Raw genomic sequence first — 16,452 nt, 5'->3', positions numbered from 1 at the left:
TCTAATTCAAAGCACACATCTAATGAACAATAACTGAAATCTAGAGAAAAAAATTGTAGGGTACGATATACTAGGAGCTACACATCACCAAGTTCATGGCTGTGCAACTTATGTATGCAATAATATAGAGAATGCCCACTTAATATTAGCAAATATTAATCAGAATATTTGGCACTATCATAGCCAAAATTGAAGATCTCACAGTGATTAACATCTATAAGCCTCCCCTGGTATAATGGCCACCTGAAGTAATTCTCATATTTCCACATCCTACTATTTACATAGGAGATTTTAACAGCCATCACAACATGTGGAATTACAATAATAATAATGAAAATGGTAAAGCATTAACAAACTGGGCTGAGCAAAACAATCTTAGCTTAATATTTGATGCAAAGGAACCTTTAAGGCTGCAGCATGGAAGAGGGAATACAACCAGACCTCTGCTTTGTTACCCAACATTTGCAAAATCAACCAATAAACACAACAAGACAAGTCCTTGAAGATTTTCCACACAGCCAACATCGCCCAGTATTGGTAGAAGTAGGAATACAAATACCAATAATACGGCCTATTCCACAACCAAGATGGAATTTTAGAAAAGTGAACTGGCAGGATTTTTCACAAGAACTGGATAAAATAGTAAGATGGATACCTCCTGTGAGTGAAAATTACAACAGATTTATTGGAGCAGTCATATCAACAGTGAAGAAGTATATTCCAAGGCGTTTCCGAAAGGAATACATACCTGGCTGGAATAAAGACTGCGAAGAGCTATACCAAGTCTACTTAGAATCTGGTGACTGTGACATAGCTGACGAATTACTCCAGAAGCTTGATAATGAGCACAGAGAAAAATGGATAAAAACTACAGAGGACTTAGACTTTAAAAAATCAAGTACAAAAGCATGGAGCCTATTAAAGAAGTTAGGTGGAAGTAACCCAATCACTCATAAAGATCCTTTGGTGATTCCAGATCAAATTGCCTGTCGAATAACCTCGCTGTCTAGAGCCCCTTGAGATCATCAACACACATGGGAAGTTAAACGAACACTCAAAAATTTACGACAAAGTGCAGATGGCAGTTCCCAATTTTCAAGAGAATTTACCACAGACGAAATAACTGAGGCCTTGAAGGAGGTGAAAACTGGCAAAGCACCAGGCTTTGATGGTATTCACCCTGAATTCTTGGTAAACTGTGGAAAAAATGCTCGTCAATGGCTATCAAGATTCTTTTCTCACATTTTAAGGACCAGAAACCTTCCAACAGCCTTTAAGAGAACAAAATAATAGCCATATTAAAACCCAACAAGCCTCAAAATCAAATAGAGAGCTATTGCCCAATTGCACTCCTCAGTTGCTGTTATAAGCTCCTCGAGAGACTCCTCCTTAACAGAATTGGGCCAAAAATATCTGAAGTTATCCCTGTTAAGCAAGCAGGCTTTAGGACTCAATGTAGTTGTACAGACCAAGTACTAAGCCTTACTACCCATATCGAAGCAAGTTTCCAGAGATGTTTGAAAACCTCTGTTGTGTTTGTTGACCTTACTGCTGCATACGACATGGTATGGAAAGAGGGGATGCTATACAAGCTGATACAAGTCATAACCATGCCAATCCATAAGACTTATTGGTAACATGCTTTCTGACAGGTTCTTCCATGTGGTACTGAGAAACAAAATGAGAAAACCGAGAAAGCTGAACAATGGGCTCCCACAAGGCTCAGTATTAGCACCAATTTTATTCAACTTATATACATCTGATCTACCGACAACTAGGTCAAAAAAATTTGCTTATGCTGATGACATAGCCCTTTACAAGAGCACTGAAGTAACAGAAGATATTTTCACAAATGACCTTAGAACCATTGGGGGAATACTTTCATAAATGGAGACTAACACCAAACCTCAATAAGACTGAGGTTAGCTCTTTTCACCTAAACACCAAATTGGCAAATAGGAAACTTCAGGTCAGCTTTAACAACACAATGCTGCAGCACCAAGATTTCCCTAAATATCTGGGTATTACCCTGGACAGAACACTATCTTTCAAAAGACATCTGGAGAATCTCTCTTTAAAGATCAGAACCCGTAATAATATCATATAAAAACTGTATGGTTCTACATGGGGTTCTTCTGCTATTACACTGTGATACTCCACGTTGACCTTAGTCTACTCTGCGGCAGAATATTGTTCACCAGTATAGCTAAAGTCCTCATATCAAGAAAATCGACACACAAATGCAGCAATAAGGACAATAACAGGTTGTGTCAAATCCACCCCCTCTACTGGCTTCCAACTTTGAGCAATATTGCACCACTGAACTTACGCAGACAAAATGCTCTAGTAAAAGAATACAAAAAAATAAACAGCAATCCCCTGTTGCCGATACAAGAAGACCTCCCATATATAAACATGAATCGCCTTAAATCCTGACAGTCTCCACTAATACTGGCTGAAGAACTAGTCAATAGCAATTTCAATGTTAATTTAAAATGGCTAGAAACTTGGAAAGAAAAATCGCCACCAGACTTAAACAAGTATATCCTTCCAAACCAAAATTTGAAAGGGATTGAGCTTCCATGTCACCTATGGAAAAGCCTAAATAGAATAAAAGCACAGGACATGGTATCTGTGCAGACAGCTTATACAAGTGGGGAAGATCACCTACATCCCAATGTGACTGTGGGGCGATAAATCAAACCATCTGGCACATTGTGGAGAACTGCAGCATAAGAGCCTACCCTGGTGACCTGAGAGACTTTTTTGAGGCAGATTCTTCAGTTCTTGATTGGCTATCTGAACTAGACTTAAAATTTTAGACTTTTTTTTTTTACTGATATTTGTATATGTGCATTACTTGTTTCATTTTTATTGTCTGCACAAATATGTATTTATATATTCTGATGTCATGTGTCTTTATTATGCCATACGCTAAATAAATAAATGTTCATTGCAAAGTAGAGATTCAATGTCAACCCATTTCTGAATGCAAGCTCTAATCAATTTTCCAAAACCTTTACCATCACTCCTGAGATACTAAATGGTTCAAGGCTGGAAACATCGGTCTTTGCACCACCCTTGTGCAATGGAATTACATTAAGTTCTTTCTATTCCTGTGAAATCTTCCCTATTCTGAGACTCATTATACAGCCTGGTCAAAGGAATGGCCAATTCAGCTGGAGACTTTTAGCACCAATGCTGATATCCCATCCATCCCTATTGCTGAATTCTTATTCAGTTTGTGCAACAGCTCTAATACCCTGTCCTCATACACCAGTTTCTCCATCCAGTTAAGAGGTAGCAATGAGTTCAATGGGCACTCATTAACCAAACAACCTCTTCTGCTTCTATAATCCTCACATCTGGATTTAGAAGAGTTATTCTTTCATATTCATTCTTTCTTTTACTTGCAGCATATCGATAGAATTGTTGTGGGTTGTCTTTAGCACGCAGAGACAGTTTCTTTTCATAATCAGACTTTGCTTTCCGTACAACAGTTGTGACTATTCTAGCCTGCTGCTTATAACATTCATAACGGACGTCATCCTTATGCAAACGGTATTTCTTTCACATCGTCCTGTTCTTACGAGTCTCTTGCTTAATACGATTACACATCCATTTGACTCCTATCCTATTTATTCTTCGAACTCTCAAGGCACACTCTGATATTGCATCATTTAAGTATTGTTTAAATGCTTCCCATGTACTGTCGATATTCTTCCCATCCAACAACCAATCCCATTCCACTGAACTCAGTATACTCCTCAGTTGATCATAATTTCCTGCTTTGTAGTTCAGCATGTAACCTTTACTGAATGGAACATTCATAAACTTAGTCACTTCCCAAGTGAGTACCGCATGATCACTGTCAATAGTATGGTAAGAAAGGGGAAAGTAGAGTATAAAAGGAAATTAGCAGCAAAGGCCAAAGATAATTCCCCAGAGTTCTTTCAGTATATTGCAAGTGAAAGGAACAATGTTCATGGCAGAATGATTTTAACGAATGCCAATGGTAGGGAGGTAACTGAATCAGTCAAAACAGTAGAATTACTAATTTACCAAGTAATTACCAAATTACTAAAGTACCAAGAGAAGCAGAGACTTATATGGGAAGTGAGGTAAATGAAATGGAGGTGCATACCATATTAAAATGCCTTGATGTGAATACAGCTATGGAATTAGATGGTATACCAACTCGAGTTTTAAAGAAAGCACTATGGAATTGGCAGTGCCTTTGACCACATTGTTCTAAGTCTCAACTCTGGGCTAGTTCCAAGTTGTGAAAAGAGGGGAAAACAGTTCCATTGCATAAAGGAAGCTCCAAGACTGATGTAGCAAATTACTGACTGATCAGCATCTCAGTAGTTGTCAAGGTACTGAAGACATTGGTCAAGAGCAAAATACAAGAATGGATAGACAGAAATGGGATACTGTATGGGGACAGCATTGTTTTGTAAAGGCAGGTCGTGCCTTGGTAACTTGCTCATGTTTTATAATACAGTGACAGCTGAGTTGGATAAAGGGAACAGGTTAACAGTTTTACTGCTGGACTTTGCAAAAGCCTTTGACAGAATATCACATGGAATTCTAATCAATAACTGCAGCACATGGGGATGGATATGTTGGTGAGACAGATAAGTGAGTTGATTATTCAAGAGTAGAGTCCAGAAGAAAGCCTGTGACTAGTGGCATGATGCAGGGTTCTATTTTTGGACCACTACTGTTTAATTTGTATATGTTAATCATATAGGAAAGGATCAGAGAGGAGCTGTTCAGTTGTTTGCTGATGATGCAAAGTTAGGTAGAGCAATAGCTAATACGAATGATAATATTTTGCAGGAGACAATTAGGATAGAATAGCAGTCTGGGCAAAGGAGAATGGATGTCAGTTTAATGTGGCACAGTGTAAGGTTATGCATTTTGGAGGGGAAAAGTTTACCAGCTGTATACTGCATTGATGAAACTGTACTCCAGGAAATTGAGGAAGTCAGAGATTTGGGAATGGATAGGGAGTTAAAGTTTAGAGGACATGTAGCAAAAGTGGCTAAAGCAGCTCTATCAGATTACTTGGTTACTAAACAATACTTTGACAAACAGATACAAGCAGGTTATTATTATTATTTTTAATCGAGCCTTCATAAGACCCCATCTTGACTATTGCACAGTTCTGGTCATTTGGATTTCTTGCCGATGAGGAAAAGGTGGAGAGGATTCAGAGGGTGAATGACCAAGATAGTAGCAGGTCTATGGAATGAATCTCACGAAAACAGGTTGAAGATTTGTGGGATAGAGAAATTGGTTGACAGGTGGAAAATGGGTGATATGACTGAAACATACAAATTAAGGAAGAGTTTTTACGAGATTAATACAGAGGAAATTTTTCAGAATAGGTCTGGTGGTGGGAGAACTAGGGGCCATCAGTGGAAACTGAGCAAGAGTGTAGTCAGCAAGCGTGCAAGAACTAGATTTTTTGCTTGGAGAGTGGTGAATGAGGAATAAGTTGCCAGAGTCTGTTGTGGGTCCATGATTGTGAATGAATTCAAAGCAAAGTATGATAAATACTGCACAAATGTTGGATAGTGCTTGGCATGATGTTCAGCCCCCCCCCCCCCTCAATGAGTCTAAGAATTCCATGGAGTAGCCCATAATAATAATAATCACAGTACCATCAAAATAATATAAAATATGTAATCTTTTCATCACAAAATGCATAACCTTATGTTTTTCAAGATTTATTGACATATATAACAACCATTAATTATCCTTCAGCCACAATGCCAATTTATTTAAATCATCTTGCAATCAATGAGGCAGATGTGGAAATAAATTATTTCCACACATGCCTCAACAACAGTGCCTCTCACAACTACCCTCTTCTCCAGGCACAATGCCAGAGTACATAACTATTAAAAACTACAACTATTGTATTGCTGTATTCATTTTGGAGCAAAAGCTTCAACATTAAAATTTGAATTATAAGCATCAAGTATTTCATTGGAGATCTAGAAAAAATATCCAGATTTTTAAGGGGGTTTTTTAAATAATAAAAAAAAGATACTCACTATTAGATCTGTAATCTTGCAAGTTTAAGGAGAAGAATAACAACCACAGAAATGCAAATTCATAATACTGAAACAACTGACTATCTCCAAAGCACCTGCATAATTATCTTTCATGTTCAAGGTTCCCAATACTAGATGGTATTGGGAACCTTGAACATGAAAGATTTTCATGTTCAAGGTTCTAAACTATTAAATCTTCTCTAAACTATTCTAAACTATTAAATCTTCTCAGTGGTAGACTAGATCATGTATTTAATCATGTCGCCGTCAATATGGATAAAATACATCACTCCTCTACACTTCGTATCCATCACATATTTCAGTGTAATATCAATGGTATTACAATTTTAACATGCACTTCGCATCCATGGTAACTTGGACGTATATACAAGTCCTGGCCAGTTGGGTGGTTTAAAACGGCATCCTTTGAACTTTAAATCCTGAAATGCAAGTAGCTAACTGCAAACAAAGGTTTGAGATTAGCAACCAGAATAAAAGCAAATTTAAGATTATGTCTGCTCAGGACGGTTTTTTTTAGTGAGAAGAATGAATAGCTATAAATGGTGCTGTGAAGAGTGGAACCTTAAATATGAAACTAATAAAGGATGATTATATAGGCTTTTAAGAAATGAAGTCTTCTGTTATATATGTGTGGATATATATATAAACAAAAGAACAAAAAAAAAACTGGCTTTGACTATTATAAGCACCTGTCTATATAGCTTGTATCATTATAGCGACATGTTCTCTAAAATAGACTGTCACAAATCGAAACTTCTATAGTGCCAGAACACTTTACTTTCTACATGTGGCTGTTTAGAATTATGGCCAGAGCAGTTAAGGCTACAAGGTCAGTGTGTCATGTGTAAATTGAATGTGTTGTTCTGGCTAGTTGGTTTGTTTTCACAAGATCAAAAACCCTTCCACCTCTAACTTTCTGATACCATTCACCTATATGTGCCTTCCGGATTAATTTTCTCTCTGGTGTGAGTTTATTTAACTATTTAACATATCTAAATATATTACCCAAGGAACCATCTGTAAAGAAGTGTCTGATCTAAACTAGTGCTGAAAGTTTATTTTTCACTTGGTTAGACTATAATAAATTTAGTTTAATCCTTTATCCAAGTGTGAGCAAACAAAGTTTGCACCTGAAAGTATCTTCAGGCCTGGGGTAAGGTGGTACAATACCAGGGTACGCCTTGCAAAGGTGGAGCAAGCTACCAACACTCCTATCTCAGTATCTCCCATAATGCAAAACACATCTCCTTGCAGATATGTCTAATGTCATGCATTAAGGGAAGGGCCACAACCTCAGTTGGGCCTGGCTCCCACTGAAGAGACCTCAATAAAGGTCGAAACTAGTCTAGGTTGTGGCCCTTCCCTTAATGCATAACATTAGACATATCCCTAAGGAGATGTGTTTTGCATTATGGGAGATACTGAGATGGGAGTGTTGGTAGCTTGCTCTGCCTTTGCAAGGAGGGCCCTGGTATTGTACCACCTTACCCCAGTCCTGAAGATACTTTCAGGCGCAAACTTTGTTTGCTCACACTTGGATAAAGGATTAAACTAAATTTATTATACTCTAACCAAGTGAAAAATAAACTTTCAACATCCTTTGGTCAGATACACGTAATCCATAGAAGTTTTCTACTGTTAAAGAAAGTTTTTTTTTTAAACGACATTGTCACTGTCCACGTCATATGTTGTCTTGAGCTCACATACATTTTGCTTTGTTTGTTCTTTTTTAACAGAATTTATTGTTTCTCAGTTATGCTATTCTGGCTAAGATAGTTACTCTCAGGCAGATTTGCATAAAGCACATGAAATATTTAAATGTTTTTACCAAGAATCGCCTTGTATAATTCCATCTAATCAAAAATTTATTTTTTACGTATATCGTGGACTGTTCATGTCTGTACAACTATATGTTTGCTGAATATTTCATGTATTTTTATTTTACATATTTATTTTCCCTTATGCATTTTTTTATACCTAAAATGTGGCCCAGTTTTTCTCCATCACATGTCGGTAAAATCCTAGCCAACTTAACCAGTCTTCCTGCTTTTTTTTTTTTAATCAAAAAAATAAAATAATTAATAAAGCAAGAGCAACAATACTAGAAGAATATATTAAACTATGTCACCCTTAAAACTATGACAAGAAAACCATTTGATTCTCATGGTGACAAATTTTGATGATATATCGATGATTATGAAATTAAGATCACCATCACAAGTATAAAGTTGCTTAGGATTTAGTGAGAATAGAATTATGGAGTCCCCTTGACCCTAGGTTTTTCTTGTAAATCATGACTGTAGTCATTCCTTGCAACTGTTCAGGTCAAAGGGGAATAACTTCAGAAAGGTTAGAGGTATGTGGCAAATATATTTTGAAATCAATGATTTCATAGAAAACTATTTTTCTCACTAACATCGTTTACCACTTAGAAAAAACTTGGTACCAAATATTGTAAACAATCATAAAAAATAAAATTAAATTAAACTTTTCTTGTACTCAGTCTTCTGTTAACTAAACTTATGAGTCTCTGGACTCTCTAGAGGTGTTACGTAATAATAATAATAAACTTAACTTCCAATTACAGTGGTACCTCGACTTACGAACTTAATTTGTTCCTGACCACAGATCGTATATCGAAACCCAATTTTCAATTATATCTTATGGGAAATCAATTAATCCGTTCCCAGATTCAAAAATTTAAAAAAAAAAAAACTATTTTCAACTAAATGAAGAAAATGCAAAGAAATGGAGAAGGAGTGAGAAGGAGCATTTTTACTCTATAAATATGCATTTTGTATACCATTACATATTAATTTTTATTTATGAAATCTTTCGGTTTACATGATTAGTATGAAAATAATTTTACATTAAATTGTAAAAAAGAAATCAATTTTGTTGATTTCTTTTTTTTGTGGTTCAGGAGTTAGATTTGTTGTCATCAGTTGCTTCTTTTTGTGTCTTAGGTGAGGGAGGTTTAAAAAACCTATCCAACGTTGGTTGAATCTGTCGTTTCCTTAACACCCTTCTAAAGTGATCAATGGCATTGTCATTGAAGATATTGGTGGCTCTAGAAACAACATCTTGATTTGGATGCCACTTGTTAACCAATTCTTGTAATTCTCCCCAGTGCTGCAAGATTTTTTTTTTACGTCACCTGTTGGAATTGCTCCCTTTTTTTGTTGCTGTCTTCTTCGTTCTCAGAAGACATTTGCTTTTCCTCCCCATCCCTTTCTTTCTCCTGCTCTCTTCTTAACTCCTGTAGCTCTTCAGTGGTCAGCGCAACGTTGTACTCCTCTATGTCTGCTTCATCAACTTCCAAATGCATGGTCTTGCCCAGGGAGACAACTGTATCTACATACAGTTGTCTCCCTGGGCAAGATTTCTCAATTTCGCTTTCAGGTCATTCCAATGCAGTTCCTCAGATACAGTTGGGCCATAACGTTTTCCAGGCTGATTTTAGAGTTCTCACAGAAACATCTTCTCATGCCTGACTAATAAGATGCAAACAATGAAGAATATTGAAGTGATTCTTCCAGAATTCCCCGAGGGTTAATTCTGTGTCGGTGATAACTTCGAAACATCTTTGGAAAAGAGCTTTGGTATAAATCTTTTTGAAGTTGAAAATAACATATTGATCCATTAGTTGTAGGAGTGGTGTGGTATTAGGAGGCAAGAACTTAATTTTAATGACATTCAACTCTTCATCCAAATCTTCTTCCGACTGTGGTGGATGTGCAGGAGCATTGTCCATTATAAGAAAAACTTTCTCGGGCAGACCCTTTTCTTGTAGATACCATTTCAATGTGGGAGCAAACACCTCTGTCATCCGCTCACAGAAGAATTGCCTGGTTACCCAGGCTCTGCTATAACCTCTCCACATAACACTGAGTTTGTGTCTGTTAACTTTCTGCTTTTTAAAGACTCTAGGATTTTCAGAGTGGTAAACCAACAGAGGTTTTATATTCAGGTCACGACTAGCATTGGCACAAAAAAGCAAAGTTAGTCTGTCTTTCATTGGCATGTGTCCTGGCAATGCCATTTCCTCCTTAGTGATGAACATTCTCTTAGGCATTTTCTTCCAGAAAAGCCCAGTTTCATCACAGTTGAAATTTGTTCTGTTCTGTAACCTTCTGACTGCATCAGTTTCTGAAATTCTTTCATGAACCTTTCAGCTGCTTATTTGTCAGCACTAGCACCTTCTCCATGTCTAACAACACTATGGATACTGGTTCTATTCTTGAATTTCTCAAACTATCCTTTGCTAGCTTTAAACTCTTTGCCAATGTCTTTGCTACTGCTAGTGGATGGCAAGTTCTGTGAAAGATCTTTGTAAATAGTTTGAGCTTGTAAACAGATCATGTTTTGAGATACACTATCTCCTTTCAGTTGCATGTCATTAATCCAGGCGAGTAGTAAAGTTTCCATTTCTTCCATAACTATTTCCTCGAGATGTCACGATAGATACTCCTTTGGCCACATCTACTTCCTTATAAAACTCTGCTTTCTTGACAATTGTAGCTATGGTGGATTTGGACAAGTCATACTGCTTGCACAGATCACTTTGCCTGAACTCCTTCCTCATATTTTTCCACGATCTCTTTCTTAATTTCTATTGTGATTTTCTTCTTCTCTTCTTTCTTAGTTTTCTTTGGCCCCATGTTGAAAATAATACGCTGATCAGTGAAATGACGCCTATCTGGTAGAACATTCAGAAAATAAACATGAAGCTACAACAAAACACATCACTTATAAAAAGAAATACATACAGTACACATAATAAATACAAACCTAAAAAAATCTTCACGAAGTGTATTGTTTGTTTACATAAATACCAAAATAGATACACAAAAAAAGCAAATGCGTGCAGCGTTCGTTGTATTTCAGATAAATGCGATGTAGTGACAACAATTTACAATAGAGACTGTTCAGCGTGCGTTCAGCTAAATGTGCATAAAAAAACAGCAGCAGCTTGTACATAAGCACTGCGACACTGCAGCACCCCCAAGGAAAAAATGAAAATATTAAATTTTGCTTGTGTTCGTGAATAATAACAATGCTTACAACATTATCTAAATGCAATACAACATGTTAAAAGCTACAGGTTATGTTTCGACATTAATTGAATAGTTAATAATTGGAATTGTTCGATTAATGCTTTAGATTACGAAACAAATGCACTGCGATCTAACACAGTGTCGGAATTACTACGTTCGGTCAGTTCCGGCTAGACTCGCCGATATTCATTTACACTTGTCACTGAACGTAACAAGTGAATCTGACACTGCTTGTTGAGCAGTGTTGCTATAGATAAATTGTATGCATGCGCACGTTATTTCTGTGAGATACAAAACTTTTATTATTGGTATGCGTTCATGGTGAGGGTGAAATATTTTTGATAAATCTTATTTTATTCTGTTAAAATAACATAATTATTCATTTATTATAAATACAAGGCTGAATGAATTATGACGAGTGTCACTTTTGGAAATATGAAAAGAATTATATTTTCTCCATTATCATTACACAAACAAATGCACTGCGATTTAATGGCGTATCGTAATGTAAAAACCAACACTGCTCAACGAGCAGTATTGCTACAGATATATTGTATGCTTAAGCGCATTTTCTGTGTACAAAACTTTTATTATTGGTGTGTGTTCGTAGTGAGGGTGAAATATTTTTAATAAAGCAATTTTTGTAATATGTGAATTTACTTATTAATAAATTGGTTACTGATTAGGAAAAAAATGTATTATTTTTCTTATTTTGTATATGCAGCACCCCCACTTAAAATTTTCACCGGTCGCCACTGATAAAAAGCTAAAAAAAAAAGTATAATATAAAACAGGCTTTAGTTCATTTCAAAAGAAAAGTATCATGGTTTGTATCTTGAGTCTAGGTTCGTATCTAGAGGTCAAAATGGGATATGAAAAAAGTTTGTATCTTGAAAAGTTCGTATGTCGAGCAATTCATAAGTCGAGGTACCACTGTACTTGCTTGGAAAAAGGTCAGTTACTTGTGTAGAATTAGAATTCACAAAATATGAAGGTCATTTTCATTCACGATGCTTAATAAAGAATAATTTAGATATATAAAGTCTGTGAAGGAATTAAATTATCACCATATAAAAAATAAAAATTAAATTAATTGAGTCACCTTTCTTGTAAGTATATATTGCCATTTTTATCCAGTAATTCATATTTTTATTTAAAATATCCGTATGTTCACATTTCATTTAAGAATATTACCAAGTCATACTACCATTACTTATAATTTTCATTTTTAGTACTACATGATGCTAACAAAGAGGCACAGCAGATCATTACATCAAAAATGATGTGATAATCATTTTTGATGTAATGAATGGTAAAAGTAGGCTTATAACACCACAAGCCTACTTTAACCATTGCATTTATTGTATAAAAAAGTATTTTATACATATTACTAAAATAATTAAATGTTAGAACAACAAATTACAGTTTTTGGACAGGTTACAAATTTGAGCCTTTCTTTAAATAATCTAAAAAATCTGTTCCGTGAAAAGCCTGATATTAGTCAAATTGGTAGAAATTATTAAATTTGAGAGAATGAACAATGCCAGTGTTGCTTATAAAGGATTGTTTAACTACACACACACACACACACATAAACAAACACCACCACCACCACAAACCCAGATACTATGCCATATTTAATAGTTTCTTAATATGTTGTTATAAAGATTATGGTAGGTTATATGCTCCCATCCTTATTTAGAATTAAACTTGATCTTGCTTGACATATTACCATTGCTTATTACATAACGTTATTTCAGACCTCAATTATTCCATCGATCACTGGAAAGCAATGCAAGAGAACTGACAGCAAATATAATAGCTGCTACACAAGACTTGAACTTTTTACTAACAGCTCTTACTGTTATCACAGTATAATATTTTCTATGCATGTGTATTAATTTCTTGTACCAAGACACTACCAGATAATTAGGTTGCAGAAATTTCAATGTCTTTTATTTATATATTAAAAAATAATAATAAACAAGGTTTACTATACAGTAAGTAAATGAATATGCATATTTTTCATAAGTAAATGTTTTAGGTGGTTCATTCATTCATTTTGTATGGCGATTCAACGGCTGTGAGCCCCCTTTTACAGGAAGGTATGGCACCATCTCAATCCCCTCTATTTTTATCCGGGCTCGGGACTCGCATAACTGACAATTCAGACCTATGGCTGGAGGGATTGTCTTAAGTATTCCTGATGTATCTGTGTGTGTTCACTGGGCCAGTTTGCCTGCTTGCAGGATGAAAAACCCTGCTGTCCACGCCCAAGACCGGCTAACTTGCTATGGCTGAGGAAGATCCTTAAGCTCCTCATGTCACCGACAGGAATGGAACCTAGGACACTCCTTCCTCGGGCATATGGTTGCGAAGTGCATAGCCATTAGGCTGACCGTGCAGATTTTTAGGTGGTGATTTTCAGTGGGGGCTTGAGGACACCCTTCTTATTGAAGTCTGGTTGGTTGTCACAGATTTACAGCTGGAGCAACTACATCTACAAGGCTAGTGTACTGCTTAAAAATTGCTTGTGTTTATGGCCTGTTTGTCTTGCTTGAGAAGTCAAAATGCATATGGGATGCCTGAAGTCACCAAACAAAATTCCATGTTTGGTACCTGCAGTAATTCTCCAATTATCTAACCTTTAGCCTACTGTATGTGGGCTAAAGGTTAAGTAAACAGCGGTAATGTACAAAAGGGTTCTAAAATGTGGCGAGTTGAATTTGCATTAAAATTTCCTCTGTTCAGAAGAAATTTTTCAGAACAGGTCTGCTGGTGGGAAAACTACGGAGCATCCATAGAAACTGAGTACAAGTGTAGTTAGCAAGGGTGTTAGTACTAGTTTTTACTTGGAGAGTACTGAATGAATGGAACAGATTGCCAGGATCTGTTGTGAGTACCATGACTATGAACGAGTTCAAAGCAAAGTACAATAGATACTGCGCAAATGTTGGATAGTTCTTGAAATAATGTTTAGGGTCTCCCTTGATTAGTCTAAGGACTCCTTAAGAGTAGCCCATAATAAGAACGTGCGTGTGTGTGTGCATATATACATATATAAGTCTGCTACCAGGCGAAGTGAGAAAGAGGGAAATGATAACTAATGAGACAATATGATATATATACACACACACTGTGCGGTTCTTCAAAACTATAAATGTAGACATCTGGCACAACAAATTGTTCTAACTTTTAAAAACTACTGGACTTACCGGGGGTCTCTTCAGTCAATGTCAGAGCATTTTTAACAGACTTCAAATCAGCAATTACGGAAAACTTCGCAAGTCTGCAGGTCATATTTCGTATTAATTATACTCTTAACGATACACTTAAATGATATCAATAAAATTTACATACCAAGCTAAGAAGGGGGGGGGGGTAAAAAGTATACTCTGGTTTCAAACAATTTGAAGGTTCGCTGCATTAAAATAAAATTTACAGATTATCCTTACTCTACTAAAAACATTATAATTTAAAATACACGCCACACGTGATATTTTATAGCCATAGAGACGGGTAGCACTGCCGCTATATACACCAGCTTTAACAGTATTATAATAATTTGATCTTTAACTTCGTTATATAAAATGCATCCTTATAATCAATGCAAAATATCTGTATCATACGAATATTATTTCTAATTAAAAATCTTTTGATTCACATTATGCCAAGCTACAAACTGGTGACATAATTTCTCCAAACTATAAGCTTATTCAGATGTTGACGTGCACAACAGCGACCCTCCTGGCGTGGGAACTTTGTTGCTTGAAATAATCGAAAGGGAGTTGGTTTTTGAAATAGGGATTCAGAAAAGAGGAAATGAGACTGAACAAAATATCCACTAATGCATTTATATTCATTATAGGGAATAGGCGAAACCATATTAGCCCTATCTACCTTCTGGAGACTCACACCAGTAACCAATGACAGGCAGCTAGCACAAAATTATTACTAATTTTCAGCAGCATTCAGTGAAGGGACGTTACTGAAAAGCCGCCATCTCGAAATCCGTAAACATCTGGTAGAAATAGTGAGAGTTCTAGGGAAGATTTGTTGAGTTCGAGATACAAGAATCCCGGGAATCCGAGAAAACAAACCGGCTTGCCCTTGCCAGAGATCGACTAATCCCGGAACTAGAATTGAACTTAAGCCATTCTTCGGTCGACCTAGCGTCGTGAAACAAACACCACTTCCACTGAGCTACTTGGTTGCCTGCGTAGAAGAAAAAAAAAAATAAAGATAATGAGACCAGGGGGCGTCATTCTGTGAAATGATTAATTTAGAAAGGCAAAGAACTAATTACTTTGACTGGCGGCAACGACGTGAGAGACGAGAAGTATTATAGGAGAGAGGATGTCAAAGCATTTTAGGATAAAGCGAAAAAGGATGAGGTAAGTCTGCTACCAGGCGAAGTGAGAAAGAGAGAGATGATAACTAATGAGACAATAAGAAAATTTTGTGGAGTGAATGATGTACAGTTTGTAGCAGTAGCGCACTTAGCTTAGTATTTAATCTTGAGGGGGGGCCGAGTTGAGTAGACGATTTGAGAATGCATACGACCTATTACTGAGCATCTGCAATTATCGCTAATTCATAAGTAGTATAGAAATAGAAGTAACGACACAACATTAATAATAAAAAAGGAATTTTAATTAGGAAAAGATTTTTGGAAAATTTTTTAGTGTTTTTTCCTTTTTCTTTGGGGGAGACAGGGCTCTCTTCCCCCCTTTGGGTTCACCACTGGTTTATAGACCTGTGGTTTGAGTTTCATGGACGGAAGGTTTATTCGGTATAATGTTGATGGACTTCACTTCAATGGGTTCGAAGTTCTGTGTCTAGAAAAGGATTTGTTCACTGAAGATATGAAAGCCCATTGTCAGGATAACTAAAGAACAAATCTTTTTTGTTCAGATGTAAGCAAGTCTGTATTAAGGTACCCACAAGGTGAAGGAGAGTGTGAGTAAACAAAAGAAAATGCGGAAGCTAGTGTCTCGGGCAATTATATCCAATGGTGTTGACAATTCAGGATACAAAGGTGGGTTGGAGGTATAATGAGATGATACAGTTTCTATATACTAAATCTAGAAGTATTGGAAATGAGAGGAAAGAGTTTTTGGCATAGGTTAAACAACCATGCCAAACGTTATAGCCATTAGTGAGACTTGGATAACAGCATATGAAGTAGTTACAAGGATAGAATATGAGGGGTTTAGTATTTTCATGGAGGATAATGTAGACAGGATGATCTAGGATACTGCTAATAGTAGTAGATGAATTGCAGCCAACAAGAGTAGGAGTTAGTCTGA

At 36.3% G+C, this 16,452-nt stretch overlaps 1 protein-coding gene across 1 annotated transcript in view; it reads right to left on the bottom strand.

The window, feature by feature from the left end:
• The window catches only part of Rab3-GAP (Rab3 GTPase activating protein), a 732,105-nt gene extending 717,247 nt beyond the window's left edge, over positions 1-14,858 (bottom strand). The window contains exon 1 of the mRNA XM_090399255.1: positions 14,359-14,858. Coding sequence (XP_090255381.1) covers positions 14,359-14,443 — 85 coding nt within the window. The 5' untranslated portion in view covers positions 14,444-14,858. The remainder of the gene's footprint in view (positions 1-14,358) is intronic.
• Between the last annotated feature and the right edge of the window lie 1,594 nt (positions 14,859-16,452).

The sequence above is a fragment of the Typopeltis vanoorti genome, chromosome 10 (assembly GCF_054136105.1).
Source record: "Typopeltis vanoorti isolate ZY-2024b chromosome 10, IOZ_Tvanoo_1.0, whole genome shotgun sequence".
Lineage (NCBI taxonomy): Eukaryota > Metazoa > Arthropoda > Arachnida > Uropygi > Thelyphonidae > Typopeltis > Typopeltis vanoorti.
The sequence above is the reverse complement of the archived record's forward strand: the minus strand, read 5'-3'. Positions and strand labels throughout refer to the sequence as shown.